This window comes from Moschus berezovskii, chromosome 8 (assembly GCF_049115385.1).
Source record: "Moschus berezovskii isolate FMDL1 chromosome 8, NW_MosBer_1.0, whole genome shotgun sequence".
Classification (NCBI taxonomy): domain Eukaryota; kingdom Metazoa; phylum Chordata; class Mammalia; order Artiodactyla; family Moschidae; genus Moschus; species Moschus berezovskii.
Window position 1 is genome coordinate 17,530,484 of NC_142467.1, and position 18,226 is coordinate 17,548,709.

At 37.1% G+C, this 18,226-nt stretch overlaps 1 protein-coding gene across 4 annotated transcripts in view; it reads left to right on the forward strand.

Moving 5' to 3' along the window:
• ARB2A (ARB2 cotranscriptional regulator A) overlaps positions 1-18,226 on the forward strand; it is a 422,973-nt gene that overhangs the window by 347,589 nt on the left and 57,158 nt on the right. Inside the window, exon 11 of one of the 4 annotated variants that reach the window (XM_088838467.1) lies at positions 14,413-18,139. The exons of the other annotated variants lie outside the window; for them this stretch is intronic. Within the exon in view, the coding sequence (XP_088694593.1) occupies positions 14,413-14,513 (101 nt within the window). The 3' untranslated portion in view covers positions 14,514-18,139. Of the gene's footprint in view, positions 1-14,412; positions 18,140-18,226 lie in introns of those variants that run through there. 4 annotated transcript variants of the gene reach the window in all.

Sequence of the window (18,226 nt, forward strand, 5' to 3'; positions counted from 1 at the left end):
GATTCTGCCTTTTTAACAAGCACCCCTGATTAGTACACAGGAATGTTTGAGAACCACTGGCTTCAGCTTTTAGTACCTGCAGTTCTTTTTTCAGGACACTTGTGGGAGATAGTATGATAAAGAAGATTGGGTTTATGGATTTTTTTTTTTTAATTTTCAATCTGAAAAATACAGTGAAAGCAAAAGAATTACACAAAGAATGTACACAGTGAAAAGAGGAATTTAAATTAACTTGTCGGAGACTTCACCCCTTCTTCACCCAGTTAAAATAATTATTCACTATTCATCTTGTTTTAATAAAAAGTAATTAAACTCTCTACTACTAAAGTTCATGTTCATTTTTGTAAATTAAAAAAAGAATACTGTAACCTTAAATAACAATGCTACTCTGTAGCCTGACAGCATCTTTCCATAGAGAAGCTCAAATTAGAAAACTTACCAGTACTATGTAATACAAAACATTTCTGTTGAGAGAGATGATGAATATAAGATCTAAAACTATTTAAGTCAGTGACAAAATAAGTATCTCAAAGCCACGCAACTTGAGAATTTCTTTTGTTGTCCACTCACAATGAGGCAGTTCATAGAAATACAACTCTTTAGTTACTCTTTACATAATTTTTACTGCAGTTTTAAGTTGGAAAGTATAGAAGTAATGATTCTCATTATGACACTTCCAGTGTATAGCACACTGCAAGAAATATAAATGCTGCAAACTGGATTTAAGATAATGTTAAATAGTGTAAGAATTCTAACATTTACCTATTCGATAATCTGTGTTCATTTGTTTTCAAATTTCACTTTATATGACTTGGTTGCTAAATAAGATTTTTTTAGTAGCAGTGATACAAACCTCTGTGCTAGGCACTGCCAGAAGTTCAAAAAGGAAATAGAACATCTGTTCCCCAAAGGACTAGAGAGTGACTAGGACTTTATGACTAGATCTCTAAGCAGCAGGTTCCAGTAAGAGTAATTTGGTGACACTAACTTTCAGAGTCGTTTCTTTTTTGCTATTTGTCCGAACCTTGCGTAGAAGTGTGCTGAGGGTAGACAGACTCACTTACATTTGCAGATACAGCTGCACTTCACGGATTTGTTCGTCAGGTAGCACGTAATTTACTGAGCATGTGCTACATACTTGGGACAGGAGATAATGGCAAAGATTAATGAAGAAGATAATGCCAGTGTTATGATCATAATAGCAGCTAATGTATTGGGTGCTCCTCATGCACAGTGTTTATGTGGATTAATCCTCACAATAACTGTATGAGGCAGATTCTGTTACTGCTGCATTTTGCAGGTGAGGAATTAAGTTTGGAGAGGTCTCACAGCTGTGAAATAGTGCAACCAAAATTCAGACACTACAAGTATGAATTCAATGGCCAGGTTTTTAAGTAGTAATCTATCGAATATATTCCTTTTCCTCATGGAGCATGTATTCTAGCAATTCATTTATTTAATAGGAACTTACTGAGTATCTCTTATGTGCCAGGTACAGCCCTAGGCCCCAAGGTACAATGGTGAACAGACCAACAGGATCATTGCTGTCATGACTTGTGCCTTTCAAATCCTCTAATAATGGTTTAGAAAAAAGAAGAAAGTATATACATACTAAATTAATAGATATAACTAACTAATTACATTTATCAGAATTACCAAACTATTGAATATAATGCAATGTATAAAAAAATAAATACTGTATATTCAGATATTCAGGAAGGGTGATATTATTTTTATACTTTAAGTTTATTTTCATCTGTGGTTAAAAATAATATACTTTTTAAAAAAGCTCTTTTTTCTTAATCGAAACATTCAAAAACTATTTCTTTCAGTTGCTAAAAGAGGAGAATTTTTATATCTAAAAATAAGAACTTTTCAGAAAGTTCAGAAATTCACTAAGGCCTTGTGTCACCTGAAGTCAAATGTTATCCAAATTTCAGAATAATTTACAGTTGCAGTGATAAATATTACCGGGCAATGTTAATTTTTTAATTCGCAAGACTAAATTGATTGTGAAGAATGTTCAAAAAAAAAAGTTATACCACAGTCTAAAATTAAGAGACTGTTAATTTTGCAGTTTCACTAAAGCAGTTTATTAATTATAATAGATGACCTTTTAAAACATTTGTTACTGGAACACCCTCCTTCTTATTTAAAATTTCTTCATTGGGATAGACGTGTTTTGGAACTAAAACTCTTCTTTTTTGTATAATGAGCCAAAACTATTCAAGAGTATTTAAGAAAACATTGAATATAGAGTTTCAATATTAAATACCTCAATTATATTATACATTTAGGATATGTCCACAATCAAGGTTGAAAACTCTTGCCTGAGCAGTCACCATTTGACATTTGGGAAATGTGGGTAATGTAAACCACTGTGTATTTAGTTTGTAAGTGAACATGTGCATGCTCTCATGTTCCATCATGTTCTACTCTGTGCGACCACATGGGCTGCAGCCCACCAGGCTTCCTCTGTCTATGGGATGCTCCAGGCAAGAATACTGGAGTGGGTTGCCATTCCCTTCTCCAGGGGATCTTCCCGACCCAGGGATCAACCCACATCTCCTGCACTGGCAGGTGGATTAGGCTCCTGGTTTGGGTGCTTCTCTTTTCTGTGGTTTATACTGTGTCACTAACAGCCTCACCATCCCGTCCCTTAAAATCGTACTAGGTATAAGAATGTACTGAGTGGTGGCAGGCAAGAGCCTGTGCCTGACCCCAGGGAGCTTACACTGTGTTAGCCGAAAGAGGCCTGAAATCTACACCGAAAAGGGAACTACCGCTAAAAAGAGATCATAGCAGTTTTGTAGAAAGCGGTTCAGGTAAGAAGGTCAGAAGTTGCGCAGTGTGTTCCTTTATCGAGATGACAGAGGCTGAATGATTTTTATCAGAGAAGTCATCAGTAATTTTATGAATGGGGAAAGCTATCTAGGCAAAGGAAAGTAGTGGGATCCCGGACAAAAAGAGCTCAGTAAATTCAGTGACATTTTGGCTGGAGTCTGGAAATTTAAGGCAATTGTGAGAAATTAAGTGAAGAGGAATGTACAAGCAACAGCTAGAGGAGCTGAGGGTTTTGAACTTCAATTTATACGCCACAGAGAATCACTGAAAGATTATGAACAGAGAAATACACTGAAAGCAACATTTTAGGAGGATTAACTAGCCAGTGCGTGCGTAGGATGGGTTGAGTTGGGACTAGTGTTACTCAAACTATGCTTCTAGAATACTAATCCTGAGATATAGAGATAGTAACAAAAGCTCCTCTGGGGGGCATTTTTTTTTTTTTTTAATGAAAAAAGGAAACATTGCATATTAAATTTTCCTCTTGGAGTTACAATGAACATTTACACATTAAAGGCCTATGCCAAAGAAACCCATAATTTCACAAATGTATTTGCACATAAAAGGCTTTGTTCATTGCATATCTATTCATAAACATATCACGGTGTTCCACTGAAATCACTTTCAATATTTAGAAATTTTGGTCTTATCAATTACTTACTTATTAAGAAGTCCATCAAAGAAATAAGAATAGAGGGGGAAAATTGAAATTCAAATTGTTTTAGAAAAGGACTTAGACATCATGTAGTTTAATCTTACTGATCAGAAACCAAATGGCACCTTGGACTTAATGACTTTCTAGTCAAATCAAGGACTGCCTTTAATGACACTTGTTTACCAGTCCTCTCTCCTTCACTAAATCATAAGATTAACGCATGTCTTATCTTTGAAACATGTCCATCTGGCTCATAGTAGGTAGTGGGAAAATGCTTGCTGAGTTGAAAGTGATGCGAAAACTAGAGGGTATGACTTTTCCATGATCATACTGATGGTGGTAGGAGTCATTAAAAATAAATGAATTCCAAAAATTATGTGTAAAATTTTAGCTATGGGAGTGATAAACCTGAAGACAAAAGACCTGTATAGTCAAGATATGTCTACAACTAGCTAGAAGTGTAATCTTGATCAAGTTATTCAGCCTCTCTTGGCTTCTATGTCCTTCTATATCCAAGCTCCAAAATATTAGATCTACATTTTTACTATAAACAATCAGAAATTAACTGGATCTTGCGATCTTTTACATTGGAAATATATTCTTATAAGGGACCATGTTTAAATACAAAAGACTTTTTAAATAGTCTTCATATCTTTGATTCTATAATATTCCTGAACTTCACAACTTTCTTTCTCTATTTTTCTTATTTTCCCCTTCTTTCCAGGTTTATCAAAAGATGATGGAATCTTTAAAAGTGTACCAATGTGTGTGCTTATGTAATATTAGGACTGAAAATTTTAAATCTTAAAATGTGAAAGCTCCAGTTGTCAGAAGATCATAAAGTCTTTACTTTTAAGGACTGTTAAAAATCACCTTCTGTGAGATCTCAGCTTTGGGATTTTTCTGACATTTCAAGACTTAAATTTGAAAGTGTAGAATCTCTATAAATACAGCATTACCACAAGCCCAAAAAAGTCAAGAAATGCAAAAGGTTAGATTCTTACTAACTCCTCTCCCACATTATGCTCTAAATTGAGTTTTGCATCTTAGAGTTAAATACGTAATCAGGAATACTTGATGTGGAATACAGTTTAAATTATGACATATTAAGCTTTTCTCTTTGAATTTTGGGGAATAAAATTGTGTATGTAAATTATACAAAAATCACATTTTTTGTATGTGCCCTTAAGGCTTTTTTATGTTTTCTTCACATAGTCCCCTCATTTACAACTTTATCTTGCTGTGGACTAACCATATGGGAAATCCACTATTTTAAACTTAAGCTATTTTTGTGGTGTTACTGCATAAGAAAATGCCTTTAGAGTAGAAAAATTATTATGTATATATTTTTTACCAGATTTAAACAAATAAAAATTAATTTTTTCTAGTGGTCATTTCTTGGATCAATTCAAAGTGTGTAATTTTTTATCCCTAATGTTCTCTAGAAAGTCTCCATTACCATGGCCAAGTAAAAATGGGAGATAATAAAAGAGAAGTGCCATGAGACCTGGCCATTTTCAACGTGTTGAAGATTTAAAATTATGTGTAATTTACATGAGACATATAAATGAAAGGATAGACTTCAGTAGGGCTTTTTTTTTTTTTTTTTGCTTTAAAAATAGGGTATTTCTCTCCTGCAGCAGCATCTCACATCTCATACATATGTGCATATTTAGTTTCAGTGTAGCGTTCGGTCCCAGGAACACTAATTATAATTTTAAATTATCAATAATATATAGGCTTAAAGTACAGTAGATCTTAAATTTCATATCTTATAAGATTTCCTATCTAAAAGCAACTACTTTTTGCCTTTATTTTCATTTCTTAAAAATTCCTGTGAACTTTATAGTCACTTGTATTTTTCCCTTTAAAAGTTAAAAGCACTCTGCGTGTGTAGTGTGCAAATATATTGCTTCTATGTCTAAGAAAGATACTATTGATGGTAATTATCAGCATATCAGAGGTGCAAGTGAAGAAACAACACATGGCCCTCAGTTCACATTGAACCACCTCAGAGTGTTTCTCTGAAGCCCCTATTGGAAGTTCTCACAAAGTGATATGCCCCTGATCTCTTGATACTCCCGGTCAATTGTTTACCAAGAAGCCTTGGCTCTATTGCACTTGGATTTTTGCTTGCTTGTTTGTTGTCTTTGTAGTAGTTGCTCCATCCACCTTGTTTAAGGTCATTCCAGCAGAAGTCTGCCAAACAGGCATCCCCTAGGAGTCCTGCTATTGTCTCTGAAACCTCCACCCGGATTTTCACATTTTTCTTCTATCGAGAGGCTTATTATATTCTATAATTTCATTGTCTTTTATATTTAGTGTAGCACAGACAATCATGTTGAAACTTCTCAGGAAATAAAATATAATTTCTATACCCGATTCAGCTTTGGGAACGACACAAACATTAACACTTCTCTATAGAGTATCACTGTCTGGGTTTGGTGCCACATTAGAGCCATCTATATCAGCCAGCTTCCCAAAGAATATTCTGCTCTTTTTGCATAATGGGATTATTTCCGGAAATGACTCTCTTGGCCCAAGATATGCCACCCTCTCAAATCATGTTTGGGTCCTTTAAGCACTTTCAGTGTGCTTTGCAATCACTTTCATTCATTATCCACTCGGTTGTTCCATCATTACTCTCTGATACACATAGACATTCGGCTACACAGTGGGTATTAGGTAGAGGTAGGACTGAAAACCCCAGGACAGGGAGCAAGGCCCAGTGTGGTCTCTCCTTGGCGAAATTCCATTTTGGACAGCTCTCATTATTTTCTTCAATGTGTGAGGTTTAATTGCTTATCTCTAAGCATAAGGCTCAATTGGTGGGAGCTTGTGTGGGGAGAACCATTTGCCCTTTCCTGAATTAAAAAAACAACTGAACATCTTTAACAATGTATTTCCCCTAGCAAACCACACTATAAATGTGGTATAAAAAGTGTTGGTTTTGACTGCACGGTTTTGCCCAGGCTAGTCCCTGATTTATGTTATGACCTCACAATAGCCTCTCGTGCCCGCCTGGCCACAAAGCTTGATTATTTTGTAATTTGATCTTAGTGGGGATTCCAGCCGTGCTTCCCTGCTCGTGGGCAGCAGAATGTGGCAGCCTGCCTGCTCACTTGCCTGAGCTGCTATGATCAGATTATGCCTTCTCAGCATTTCTTACATTGGCTGCCTGCATTGAAGTTCAGAGAAGCTTGAAGTCAGCCCACTTGAGTTTTACAGCCCTTAACAGAAACAGAATAGGAGCTACTAGAGCTCTCATGGAATCTCGGCCTCACACGTGCCTACTGTTAAGAGAGTCAGAAAGTCACTCCACACTGATTATCCCTTGACTATCAATAAAATTTTCATTTCATCCTGCAATTTCCAGAAACCATGTCTCCAACTTTAATGTTATTTTTAGGGCTGTCATTGAGGTTTTAACTTTCAGCATTTAGACATTCCCATAGCATGTGAAGGATCTTCATAAAAGATAGGAAAATTCAGCCTTTTTTGGAGGGGCTATTTGTTGCTAATAACAAACCCTTACAGGGCATCATAATTAGCAAAGCACTCCTCTCTGTATTATTCTTTCAGCCAAGTATTTACAGGATGATGATATTTGTCAACGTCTTTATAGATAACATTACCACATCCTGTTGAGGTTATGGTGGAGAACACAGTGTCCAACCTGGCCCTGTGACATGACATGGAAAATTCAGAACCCATACTGCTTCCACTTCCTTCATCCAGAATGTTAATTGAGCACCAAGAATGTGCAGGCCCTCCGTGAAGCACCGGAGATACAGTGCTGGGCTGCGTACAACAGCCCCTGCCCTCCTGAGTTGACAATTTCCAATTTGAAATTAAAGCTCTTACATAGTACATGCATTTAGAAGGTTTGAAAAAATCATATATAGTAGTTCCAAATTTTGTAAACTATGAGCCAGAAAGACTGAGCATTGGAATGGACTTCAGAGAGAATTTCATAGAGCCTCCTTTCTCATTCAATGCAAAAACCCCCTCTCTGGGATTTGTTCATAGGAGTGAACAAAATACGCAATTCCTGTTTCATTGTTCAAAAATAAAGAGATCGTGATTGTGGGTTAAGATATAATCTACACTCCAACCAAAGCTCGATTAAAACAGTTTTGTTTTCTGACATTACCATTCATACGTTCGGCCGACCAGCAAGAAAGCTGGGAAAATGAAGCATAAACAATGTGGTGCCAGTTTGCTTTAAAATCCCTAATATATGTTTTGTAAACAAAGCTTATAAAACTTAGTACTCTACTAATTAAATAACAAGAAAGATTTTATGAATACATGAAAAGACAGAATTTAAAATGCCTTCGGGGGAACAGGTGCTGTAATGACATCACTGTGGGTCACATAGCTCCCCCCACCCCCGGCTTGATACTTACATTTGGTCATAATGGAAAGAAATTGATTCCAAATGTGTTTTCTTGACCTCCTTCTCCATTCATGTTAGTGCCTAACCTTAAATGATGTTTCTACAATCTCGGTTGTATTTACAGTAATTATATGCATAATGTAGCATATTATTGTCCGGACTTCCTGTTTAATCAGTACAGAGCTTCTTACAAGTGCAGCTGAAAAGGGCAAACAAAATTAAAGCTTTATATACCAAAACAAGTTTGATTTGCTAAGCTCCCAGCATTCCAAAGTACACAAATTTGTTCCACTAAGTTTTCCGATGGCTTGCAGATGGGCAATGATTAATCAGAGAGCTAACTGTGAAGTAGTTTGCAATTAAACTGGAAAGCTCTGAAGCATGCTAATTGAATCAGAAAATTAGAGACACTGAACAGTAATTGGCTATTTCTCATGCAGCAGGTGCCAGGCCACTCATCTGTGGAACAAGGTATTTAAGGCACATTAGCACTAGTAAAAATACTTCTTGATATGGAACAGTTAGATTTTCTGCTCATTTTCACCATGGATGTCAAAACATACAGCTGTGCTATCTGGTACTTGCAATTCGTGTTTGAAGAATTCAAGTTAGGTAAACATATGGGAAAGAAGTGCTGGGCATCGTCTAAGTGCACGAGAAACATTTTAGAAGTGAAACCAAAAATGAGGGGCTGAGGCTCTGTTTTTTTCAGCTCAATCACTTTTGCTTTCTTATCATACAGATTTAGAAGTTGAAATTTTCTGTGCAGTGTTAGTTTAAAGCAACAACGGTATAAATCTAGCACTGCTGTGAGCCTAGTAGATACATAAAGCCGATTCATATCATGTCTCAGCATGACATTATCTCTTCTAATTAGTACCGCCATTTTATAGAGTGTGCCCATGCTATGAAAGTTTGTTTGCCATGCCAACAGGGACCAGGATGAGTAGTTTTTCTTTTGTGGAACGATCTGCCGCAGGATCGTGAACAACTGTAACCTAACCAGTAGGCAACCAGGCCAGAAGGGGACTGAATAATTTCAATTGTAGATATTTTTTTTAATAATAATTATTTTCAGATCATCAAGGGTGAGACTTATGCTTCTGTTTCCCATTACTTTAATTAGAGTTCAGTATTGTTATTAGAAAGTGAAAGTACGAAAGAAAATTAAAATATACTAAATTATACTGTGTTGGGAAGCAGAATATTACAATATTCACATGCTAATCTTATTACTTAGCAGATGACTGCAGAAAATAGTGAGTTTGAACCAAGAGACATAAATTATACATTATAAATTGTAAACAGTGCGTAGGGGATATGTTATAACTGTGTCTCATTTAAATTGAGGCAGGGAGTTTCTCTGCACAAATAATGTTCCTTCATTAAGTTTTAAAGTCTCTTTTATAATGTTTTATTAAGAACATTTGGCAACACGTTATCCAAAAAAGGTTTTAAGTGGAGCACATAGGTTTTCTAAAAGTATAACACACTACAGACATACCCTTTCTGTCCCTAAGCTATAGATTTTTTTTTTTAAGTTAAAGCAAAAGCTCCTTCTTTGGTAGGCCTCCTTCCCCACCCCCCCACAAGCCATGTACATTTTGCATTCTTTAGTTTGGAAAGCAGTTCTGAAGCATTTACATGATCAATGTCTTTTGCTTGAGGGATAAAGTTTGCTCTTCCATGGACAAGTGAGAACATATTGATCATTTTATTCTATTTGCTATTTCTAAATTCAATATACCTCTTGAGTCGATAAGCGAGATCAGGAGCATATTCTTTTTTTGTGTGCGCCTGGTTGTAGCTTGTTCTCAAGATTCAAGATACATTTTTGATTAATCACGAATGCTCTGAGGTCATGGAGAGCAAATGTGTTTGTGGAGTGTCAGCTGATGCTGTCAGATAAATGTCTTAAGCTTAGCCAGGGTTCATGCCCCAGCTTTAGGCTGTGCCAAATGTCTCCCCTTGTTGAGGAAGATAACAGCTACACTGGAGGCAACTGAGCTGTTTGTTCACTGAAAGGGCTGACCTTGCCTTATGGGGCTACAATCAGGTAAAAGAAAGAGTGAAGATGTTTTAATTGAAACTTTACAAATGTAAACTTTTCATTTGATTCATTGGTATCCATTAATTTACATTCTGGGCCTCATATCTAGTCTGATTCTAAACTCCGTTTCTTCAGTGTTTCTGATCAGTCTCCCTGGGATGAAAAATTTCTCCAATATTGTTCTAGTGTATTCTGAGAGTATTTTGGCGGCAGCAATGTGTTATTAAAATACTGCAAAAGCATGAAAATGCTTATAAGGATAAAAGAGATCTATTTCTCTCTAGATATACATAGTAGAAATTCTTCTCTTCTTGCTTTGTAGGGTTGTTTGTTTATGGTTTGTTTTTTGGTTTTTTTTTTACCAAATCCACAAAATAAAAATATGCTCTGGGCAGAGAGGTCACTTGTGTTAATGACCCTTGTCCATGTACCCTCTTATCTTCAGAGGACTCATTTAATCACATTTACCCCCACTTACAGTAATTTGTCTTCTTTTACTAGACAGAGTCTGTAAATAGGAATAATGACAAACCTAAGCTAACACCTGGAGAATGCTTTGCTTTGTGCCACGGCTTTTTCTGTTTGAGACTAAAGGTGATCCGATTGATCATATGGTGATGCATAAATAAATGAACTCTCTGTGGGCCGTTTGTGGGCATTTGCTGCAGAATACCTTGCAAAAAAATAAATAAGTGCCTCTCTTCCATCTTATCCCAGTTTGTTCTTTTGTCTAAAGAAGCTGGTCTACTTTTCTTTCCTCTCAACAACTTCATACTGCCATGGGTAACTCATCAGTGCTAATTAGACAAAATAATGCTGCTAAAAAAAAAAGAAGAAGAAGAAATAACACATCTGTCATGAACTCCCACCAGATCTTTTGGAAATGAGACATTTTAAATATTTTATGCCGAACACAAAATATCATGAGGAAATAGTTTTCTATTCTGTATCCCAAAACAACACCGTCAGTGTGCTCCTTAAAAACATTCCACTTTATTTCATTTAAAATTTCCTCACACTTGAAATGTAGGTTCTACTGGCTGCACATGAAATCCCGATTGTAAAGTAGAAAAAACTTAATGGAACTAGAATAAAATGCAAGATACAATTTTATTTTTGAAAACCTTGCCTTTATCAAGTGATACTAGAAGAATGTTCCATTTCAGTATCTAGAGACAACTGTGTTTCATGTGTATTTGTATAACTGAATAAAATGAAGTTTGGTTTGGTTTGGTTTTTGCAATGGCTAAAATGACTGACAGACCATGTAGAAATGAAGGAGACTGAAATAACGTCCATAGTCACACATTAAGCTCTGGTAGCATGACTACAACTGAAGCAATTTAGCACACAGGCAGTGTGATTAAAAAAGGCAAATCTGAGTGTGATTTTCTATAGTTTTCTAAATTATTTAAAGATTAATAGTAGCTAATGCCCAACCCCATACTTGCAGATTTTTCTCTCTTCTTTGCATTTAAGCACAGTTCAGTTCTGGACTAAACTTTGTACTTAGTGTCTTTAAGTATTCCTTAGCCATCATCCTTTTTCTGTCTTCCTTCCCTTATTAATAAATGCTTCATATGTACTAGAACATCAGTGATGCAGGCCACATTTTTGTCACACCTTTTTCCAAAACTGCTGTGCAAATGTGGTTAACCCTTTCGTTCATATTGTTCTTAGGTCCATCACTTTAAAAATATTGAACACGGTCATGCCCAAGTCAGATCCTTAAAGAGATTTGGAACTGTTTTATTTTTCATATGTAAGTATATTTGTAGTTTAGAACCAATAATTGATTATGAAGTAATAGAAACTTCCTAAAGATTTGGAGATAATTCTCAACACAACTCAGACCCACAGGGAATGGTAGACTGATCGTAGCGAGACTCACTCCCCTCCTCCTCAAAGCTGCTGTCTCCTTAGGCAGTGTTTAGCGCTGTGGCTACACACTTATCCATTCTTTCCATTGAAGTAAAAAAGCATTAGTGCGTCTCTAACAGTTCTACTTTTCTTCACACTGCCTTCTGCCTTGATCCTTTTCTAAGCTAGTTCTTTTCTTCCCATTTAAAGTTTAAATGATCATTTATTTTACTACCAATCAGTCGAAAAATAAAAGTCAGCTCATGAAAATGGTATTCTCCCTGAGCTTTGAGTCTCTTACTCAGTTTAAGAGCATATTTGAAAAATTACTGGAAAATTCTGGAAAGAATTAGTTACAAATCCAATTTTTTTTCTATAAACCAAATTTTGCTTTATTTTTTAATAACATCTAAAGACTGATGGTATTTTCAGTTTCTAGTTATAGCTGTAATTTCCACTTTTTACTAATCAGATTTGGGGGATGGTTTTAATCATACATAAAGGTCTTTAAGGAGTTCAGTCTTCAGGTTTTATTATTTGCCATTTAGAAGAAATTCTCAAGTAACACTGTAATTCTACTTTAGCTTATTTAGCAGCCAAAATTACTTTTTTACACTTGGGTTTTTGTCTTTATTCTTCACATAGCGAAAACTGAATGTTGGGCTTTTGTCTCTCTATTATAATTCTTGTATTCCAAACTTTTTAGTTGTTTAAAAAGCTAATAGTAAAATTGTTATTGACCATTATTTCCCAGTAATAATTGATGTAACAGTAATAATTACAGTATGAATTCATTTTGTTAGACTAATTTGGCTTCTTCAAGATTCTGGAGGATTTGAAATTACTAGTGTCCTGTCAGATAAGGTCTATGCAAAATGTCTTATTTTAAGGGTTTGTAATGCTTCCCATACTAATGAGAAAAACAGTTCATCATTTTCAAGTGTGTAACCAGTGTCAGTATTTTGTCTATCACAGTGAAACTCCTGAAACAGTGGCATTCTGGATGCTCTTGTGAGGAGCAAAAAGAAAATTTCTTTCCTCTTGTAAATCACTTTTTCAAGACTTCAAATAAGAAAAAAATATATAGTACAATTACTTTAAACAGTAGAGTCGTGAATGAAAGTAGTATGGATCTTTTCAGCATTGTAAAGTACTCAATCACTGTTGCATTTTATATATAAACAGAAGACTGGGTATAATTCTTGAGAAAATCTGGCCCTTTCAAAACTTATAATTTTTGCATATTTAGAAATGTACATGTTTATAATCTTCCATTATGCACTATACATAACTAAGTACAACGAATAAACAATGAAACCTTCTTTAAATTGTTTCTGAAGAAATATTCATTTTGTAGGAATTAAAGCAGTCTGCTGGTTGTTTTTTTTTAATGACATTGAGAGCATTTCTAAGTGGAACTCACAAGTCTTGAATTGTGATAAGTATATTTCCTTCACCGTCAGAAAAAGGCTACTTAAATCACTTCAGCCTTGAAGATCCATAGATTTACTCTCCACAGACCAAGGAACAGAAAGAAGGCAAGTGATGCTGAAGCAGGTAGAACAAGGAGAAGATAAAGGCAACGGCCAGAGTGTTTGGGGACCTCTAAAGCCAGAAACCATCTTTCTGTTTTGCTCTGAGGACAGTGGGATACTGGAGGTCCTCGAATTATAGAGTGATGGTATCTGATCACAGAGAGAAAGTAAACTGGTTGGGGAGCAGTAGCCTTGGCAGGAGATGACAGTGGCTTGAACAATAGCAGTGGTGGAGATAGGAAGGAGCAGCCAAGATGTCCTAGTCATTTAGATGTGGGAGGTGCCAGCAAGTGAAGGGACGAAGGGTGATTTCTCCATTTCTGACTTGAACATCTGGGTGAGGGCAGTTACTGAGATGGGGAAGTCTGGGAGAGGAATAGATTTGGGAATGATAATTGCAAGTAAAATGTTGACATTTGACCATACTCTTTTAATCTTTAAACGTTTATTGAAGAAAACATTCTGGAGATCAGAGATGGGTTACAGGGCAAGAAAGAAAAAATAGCAAATGCATGACATTAAAGTTTTTCTTTGATCAGCACAGGAGACTTCTAACTATAAGTGAACTAGAAGTTATTCAGCTAGAAGGTGCGGATCTAACAGTGTTTGATGAATATTTAAAACTCACCATTGACTAACATTAACATTAGGGCTTCCCTGGTGGCTCAGAGGATAAAGCGTCTGCCTGCAATGTGGGAGACCCGGGTTCAATCCCTGGGTTGGGAAGATCCTCTGGAGAAGGAAATGGAAACCCACTCCAGTACTTTTGACTGGAAAATCCAATGGACAGAGAAGCCGGTAGGCTACAGTCCATGGGGTCGCAAAGAGTTGGACACGACTGAGGGACTTTCACTTCACTATTGACTAACTTAGGCTATTCAGTTCAATTCATTTCAGTCGCTCAGTCATGTCCGACTCTTTGCAACCCCATGGACTGCAGCACGCAGGCCTCCCTGTCCTTCACCAACTCCTGGAGTTTACTCAAACTTATGCCCATTGAGTCAGTGATGCCATCCAACCATCTCATCCTCTTTCATCCCCTTCTCCTCCTACCTTCAATCTTTTCCAGCATCAGGGTCTTGTCAAATGATTCAGCTCTTCATATCAGGTGGCCAAAGTATTGGAGTTTCAGCTTCTGCATCAGACCTTCCAATGAATATTCAAGACTGATCCCCTTTAGGATGGACTGGTTGGATCTCCTTGCAGCCCAAGGGACTCTCGAGTCTTCTCCAACACCACAGTTCAAAAGCATCAGTTCTTCGGTGCTCAGCTTTCTTTATAGTCTATAGGCTGTTCAGTTCAGTTCAGTCGCTCAGTCGTGTCCAACTCTTTGTGACCCCATGAATCACAGCACGCCAGGCCTCCCTGTCCATCGCCAACGCCCGGAGTTCACTCAGACTCATGTCCGTCGAGTCGATGATGCCATCCAGCCATCTCATTCTCTGTCGTCCCCTTCTCCTCCTGTCCCCAATCCCTCCCAGCATCAGAGTCTTTTCTAATGAATCAGCTCTTCACCTTAGGTGGCCAAAGTATTGAAGTTTCAGCTTTAGCATCAGTCCTTCCAATGAACACCCAGGACTGATCTCCTTTACGATGGACTGGTTGGACCTCCTTGCAGTCCAAGGGATTCTCAAGAGTCTTCTCCAACACCACAGTTCAAAAGCATCAATTCTTCGTACACATCCTCAAGTTTAGCCCCTTCTCACTTGTGCAGATTTCATGCAAGTTGTTCACATCAGCTGTTTGCCACTGTGATGGAGACAGTTCTTCAGTAGCCCCAACATAGCTATAAGCACATAACTTTAAAAGCAAGTTCTCATTCCAACTTACTGTTGTCAGGGGGGAAGATTGGTGGAAGGGATAGTTAGGGAATTGGGGATGGACATGTACAGACTGCTGTATTTAAAACAGATAACCAACATGGACCTACTGTATAGCACATGGAACTCTGCTCAATGTTATGTGGCAGCCTGGATGGGAGGGGAGTTTAGGGGAGAATGGACACATGTATATGAATGGCTGACTCCCATCACTGTTCACCAGAACCTGTCACATTATTTGTTAATTAGTTATACCCTAATACAAAATAAAAAGTTCAAAAGTTTGTGATTATTAAAAAAGAGAAAGAGATATTTCAGAGATTATACAATAAAAAGCAAGTTCTCTTTCCATGGATTTCTTTTTTAAAGAATTTTAATGACATTTTAGTAAGAATCCACAGCTTAATGTTACCTTACAAATTTAGGAATTCTGTTTTATACAGTTTATTCCCCCCCTGCCCCCCCGCCCAGTGGCTAAGTAATCCTTTGCAAAAAGAGTGACCCAGTCAAACTTGGGGGAAGAAAGATTCTCCTATACCTTTTGTCACTTACGTTTGAAGAAAAGATGTTCCCAGATGCTATACCTAATTCTTCCCACTTCCGTGATAGTGGTTTTGCCATTTTAGTGTTGTGGTACAAATGTTTGAAAACCATATCCTTCGACTGTTGAGCATCATCACCTTTGTAAAAGATGACATTTGTGTGTCGTGTATTGTTCATGTGCTCACAACTCTGAGGAGCAAAGGTTATCTGCTTTGGCAGACTAGTTTGTGTTTTTATTTTCATTTTTTATGTGGTGGGGAATATAGCAGTAATAAGGAAACCCTAGTTGGGAAGGGACAGATTTGGTATTTTACTTCAGACATACAAAGTGTTTACGTAAAAAAGTTATGATCACCATTTGCCCCAAATGGATGGACCTAGAGACTGTCATACTGAGTGAAATCAGAGAAAGACAAGTGTCATATGATATTACTTACATCTAGAATCTTAAAAAATGGTACAAATGAACTTATATCCAAAGCAGATATAGAGTCACGGATGGATAAAACGCGGTCATGGAGGACAAAGGGATAGGAGGGAGAAATTGGGAGATTGGGATCGACATATGCACTATACAGCAGAGGGGACTCTACTCAATATTGTAATGGCCTATTTGGGAAAAGAATTTTTAAAAAGTGGATATATGTATAGCTGATTCACTTTTCTGTGTAGCCAAAACTAACACACCACTGTAAATAAACTATACTTCAATAAAAAATTTTAAAAACAAAAATAAAGTTATGATCCCATCAACTTAATTTAGATACTTAAATATTTAGAGAACATTTAAATATCTTAAATAGCTAGAGATATTTAGAAAATACCAGTGTTATCCAAAGTCATTGCTCAAACATTAGACACATTTTTATGTAATTATCAGCTTGCTTTTGTGAACTTCCCTGGTGGCTTAGAGGGTAACACGTCTGCCTGCAATGCAGGAGACCCGATTCGATCCCTGGGTTGGGAAGATCCCCTGGAGAAGGAAATGGCAACCCACTCCAGTACTCTTGCCTGGAAAACCATGGATGGAGGAACCTGGTGGGCTACAGTCCATGGGGCCACAAAGGGTCGGACACGACTGAGCGACTTTCCTTTCCTTTCCTTTTGTGAACATCAAATTACAGGCCCATCCAGTTTCCCCCATGGCAGATTGACAGACCCAGTAGATTGAGTAGATGCACTGTATATTGATGCTAGTGAAGCGATCCGTTGTCTCATTCATGGCCTGATGATCGATAATGAGGAGGAAACACGATGAATGATAAGAGAGAAGACTTTGATAAGAAGCTGGCCTTACCAAGTGTGATGATAGAGGAAAACAAAATACAGAGTGAAATGAAGTTGGGAAATAGCCCCAGGTTTATAGACTTAGGTACCCTGTTCCTAAAACTCAAAAAAAAAGAAAAAAAAAGTTAAATAACATCTTACATGTATTAAATTAAATGGATTCAGATTTACATTTTTCTTCTGTCTAGCTATCTGTTGGTATTTGGGGAAGTTCCTGATTTTCTCCCCACCATGTTGCTTTTTAAAAGCCCTGTCAACCAAAATCCTATTCCCATTCCTTTGTTGTCCTTATATAATGGGAACAGGCATTTGCTCTGCTTTTGAAGATTATACTCCTTTATGCCCTACAAAGAAAATACCATTGGCTCAACATAGTATTAATATTTCTATATCACTTTTCAAATTAAGGTAACTTTATCTAATTAAAAAAGAACAACCGCCCCCTCCAACAAAATTAAACTTAGTTGTTAAAAAAAAAACAAAACACTAATATACAAAGAAATTAGTATACAGTCATGAGTATCTAATGTAGTCTATCTTTGTTCCTCCTTTACCATCTAAACTTTAAATCTCTTTGAGGTCATTGCATCTGATCCCATCACTTCATGGCAAATAGATGGGGAAACACAGGCTGACTTTATTTTTCTGGGCTCCAAAATCACTGCAGATGGTGATTGCAGCCATGAAATTAAAAGACACTCCTTGGAAGGAAAGTTATGACCAACCTAGACAGCATACTAAAAAGCAGAGACATTACTTTACCAACAACAAAGGTCCGTCTAGTCAGTTCAGTTCAGTTCAGTTCAGTCGTCTAGCCAAGGCTATGGTTTTTCCAGTGGTCATGTACGGATGTGAGAGTTGGACCGTGAAGAAAGCTGATCGCCGAAGAATTGATGCTTTTGAACTGTGGTGTTGGAGAAGACTCTTGAGAGTCCCTTGGACTGCAAGGAGGTCCAACCAGTCCATCCTAAAGGAGATCAGTCCTGGGTGTTCATTGGAAGGACTGATACTGAAGCTGAAACTCCAATACTTTGGCCATCTCATGCGAAGAGCTGACTCATTGGAAAAGACCCTCATGCTGGGAAAGATTGAGGGCAGGAGGAGAACAGGACAAGAGAGGATGAATGGCATCACCGACTCAATGGACATGGGTTTGGGTGTACTCCAGGAGTTGGTGATGGACAGGGAGGCCTGGCATTCTGTGATTCATGGGGTTGCAAAGAGTTGAACATG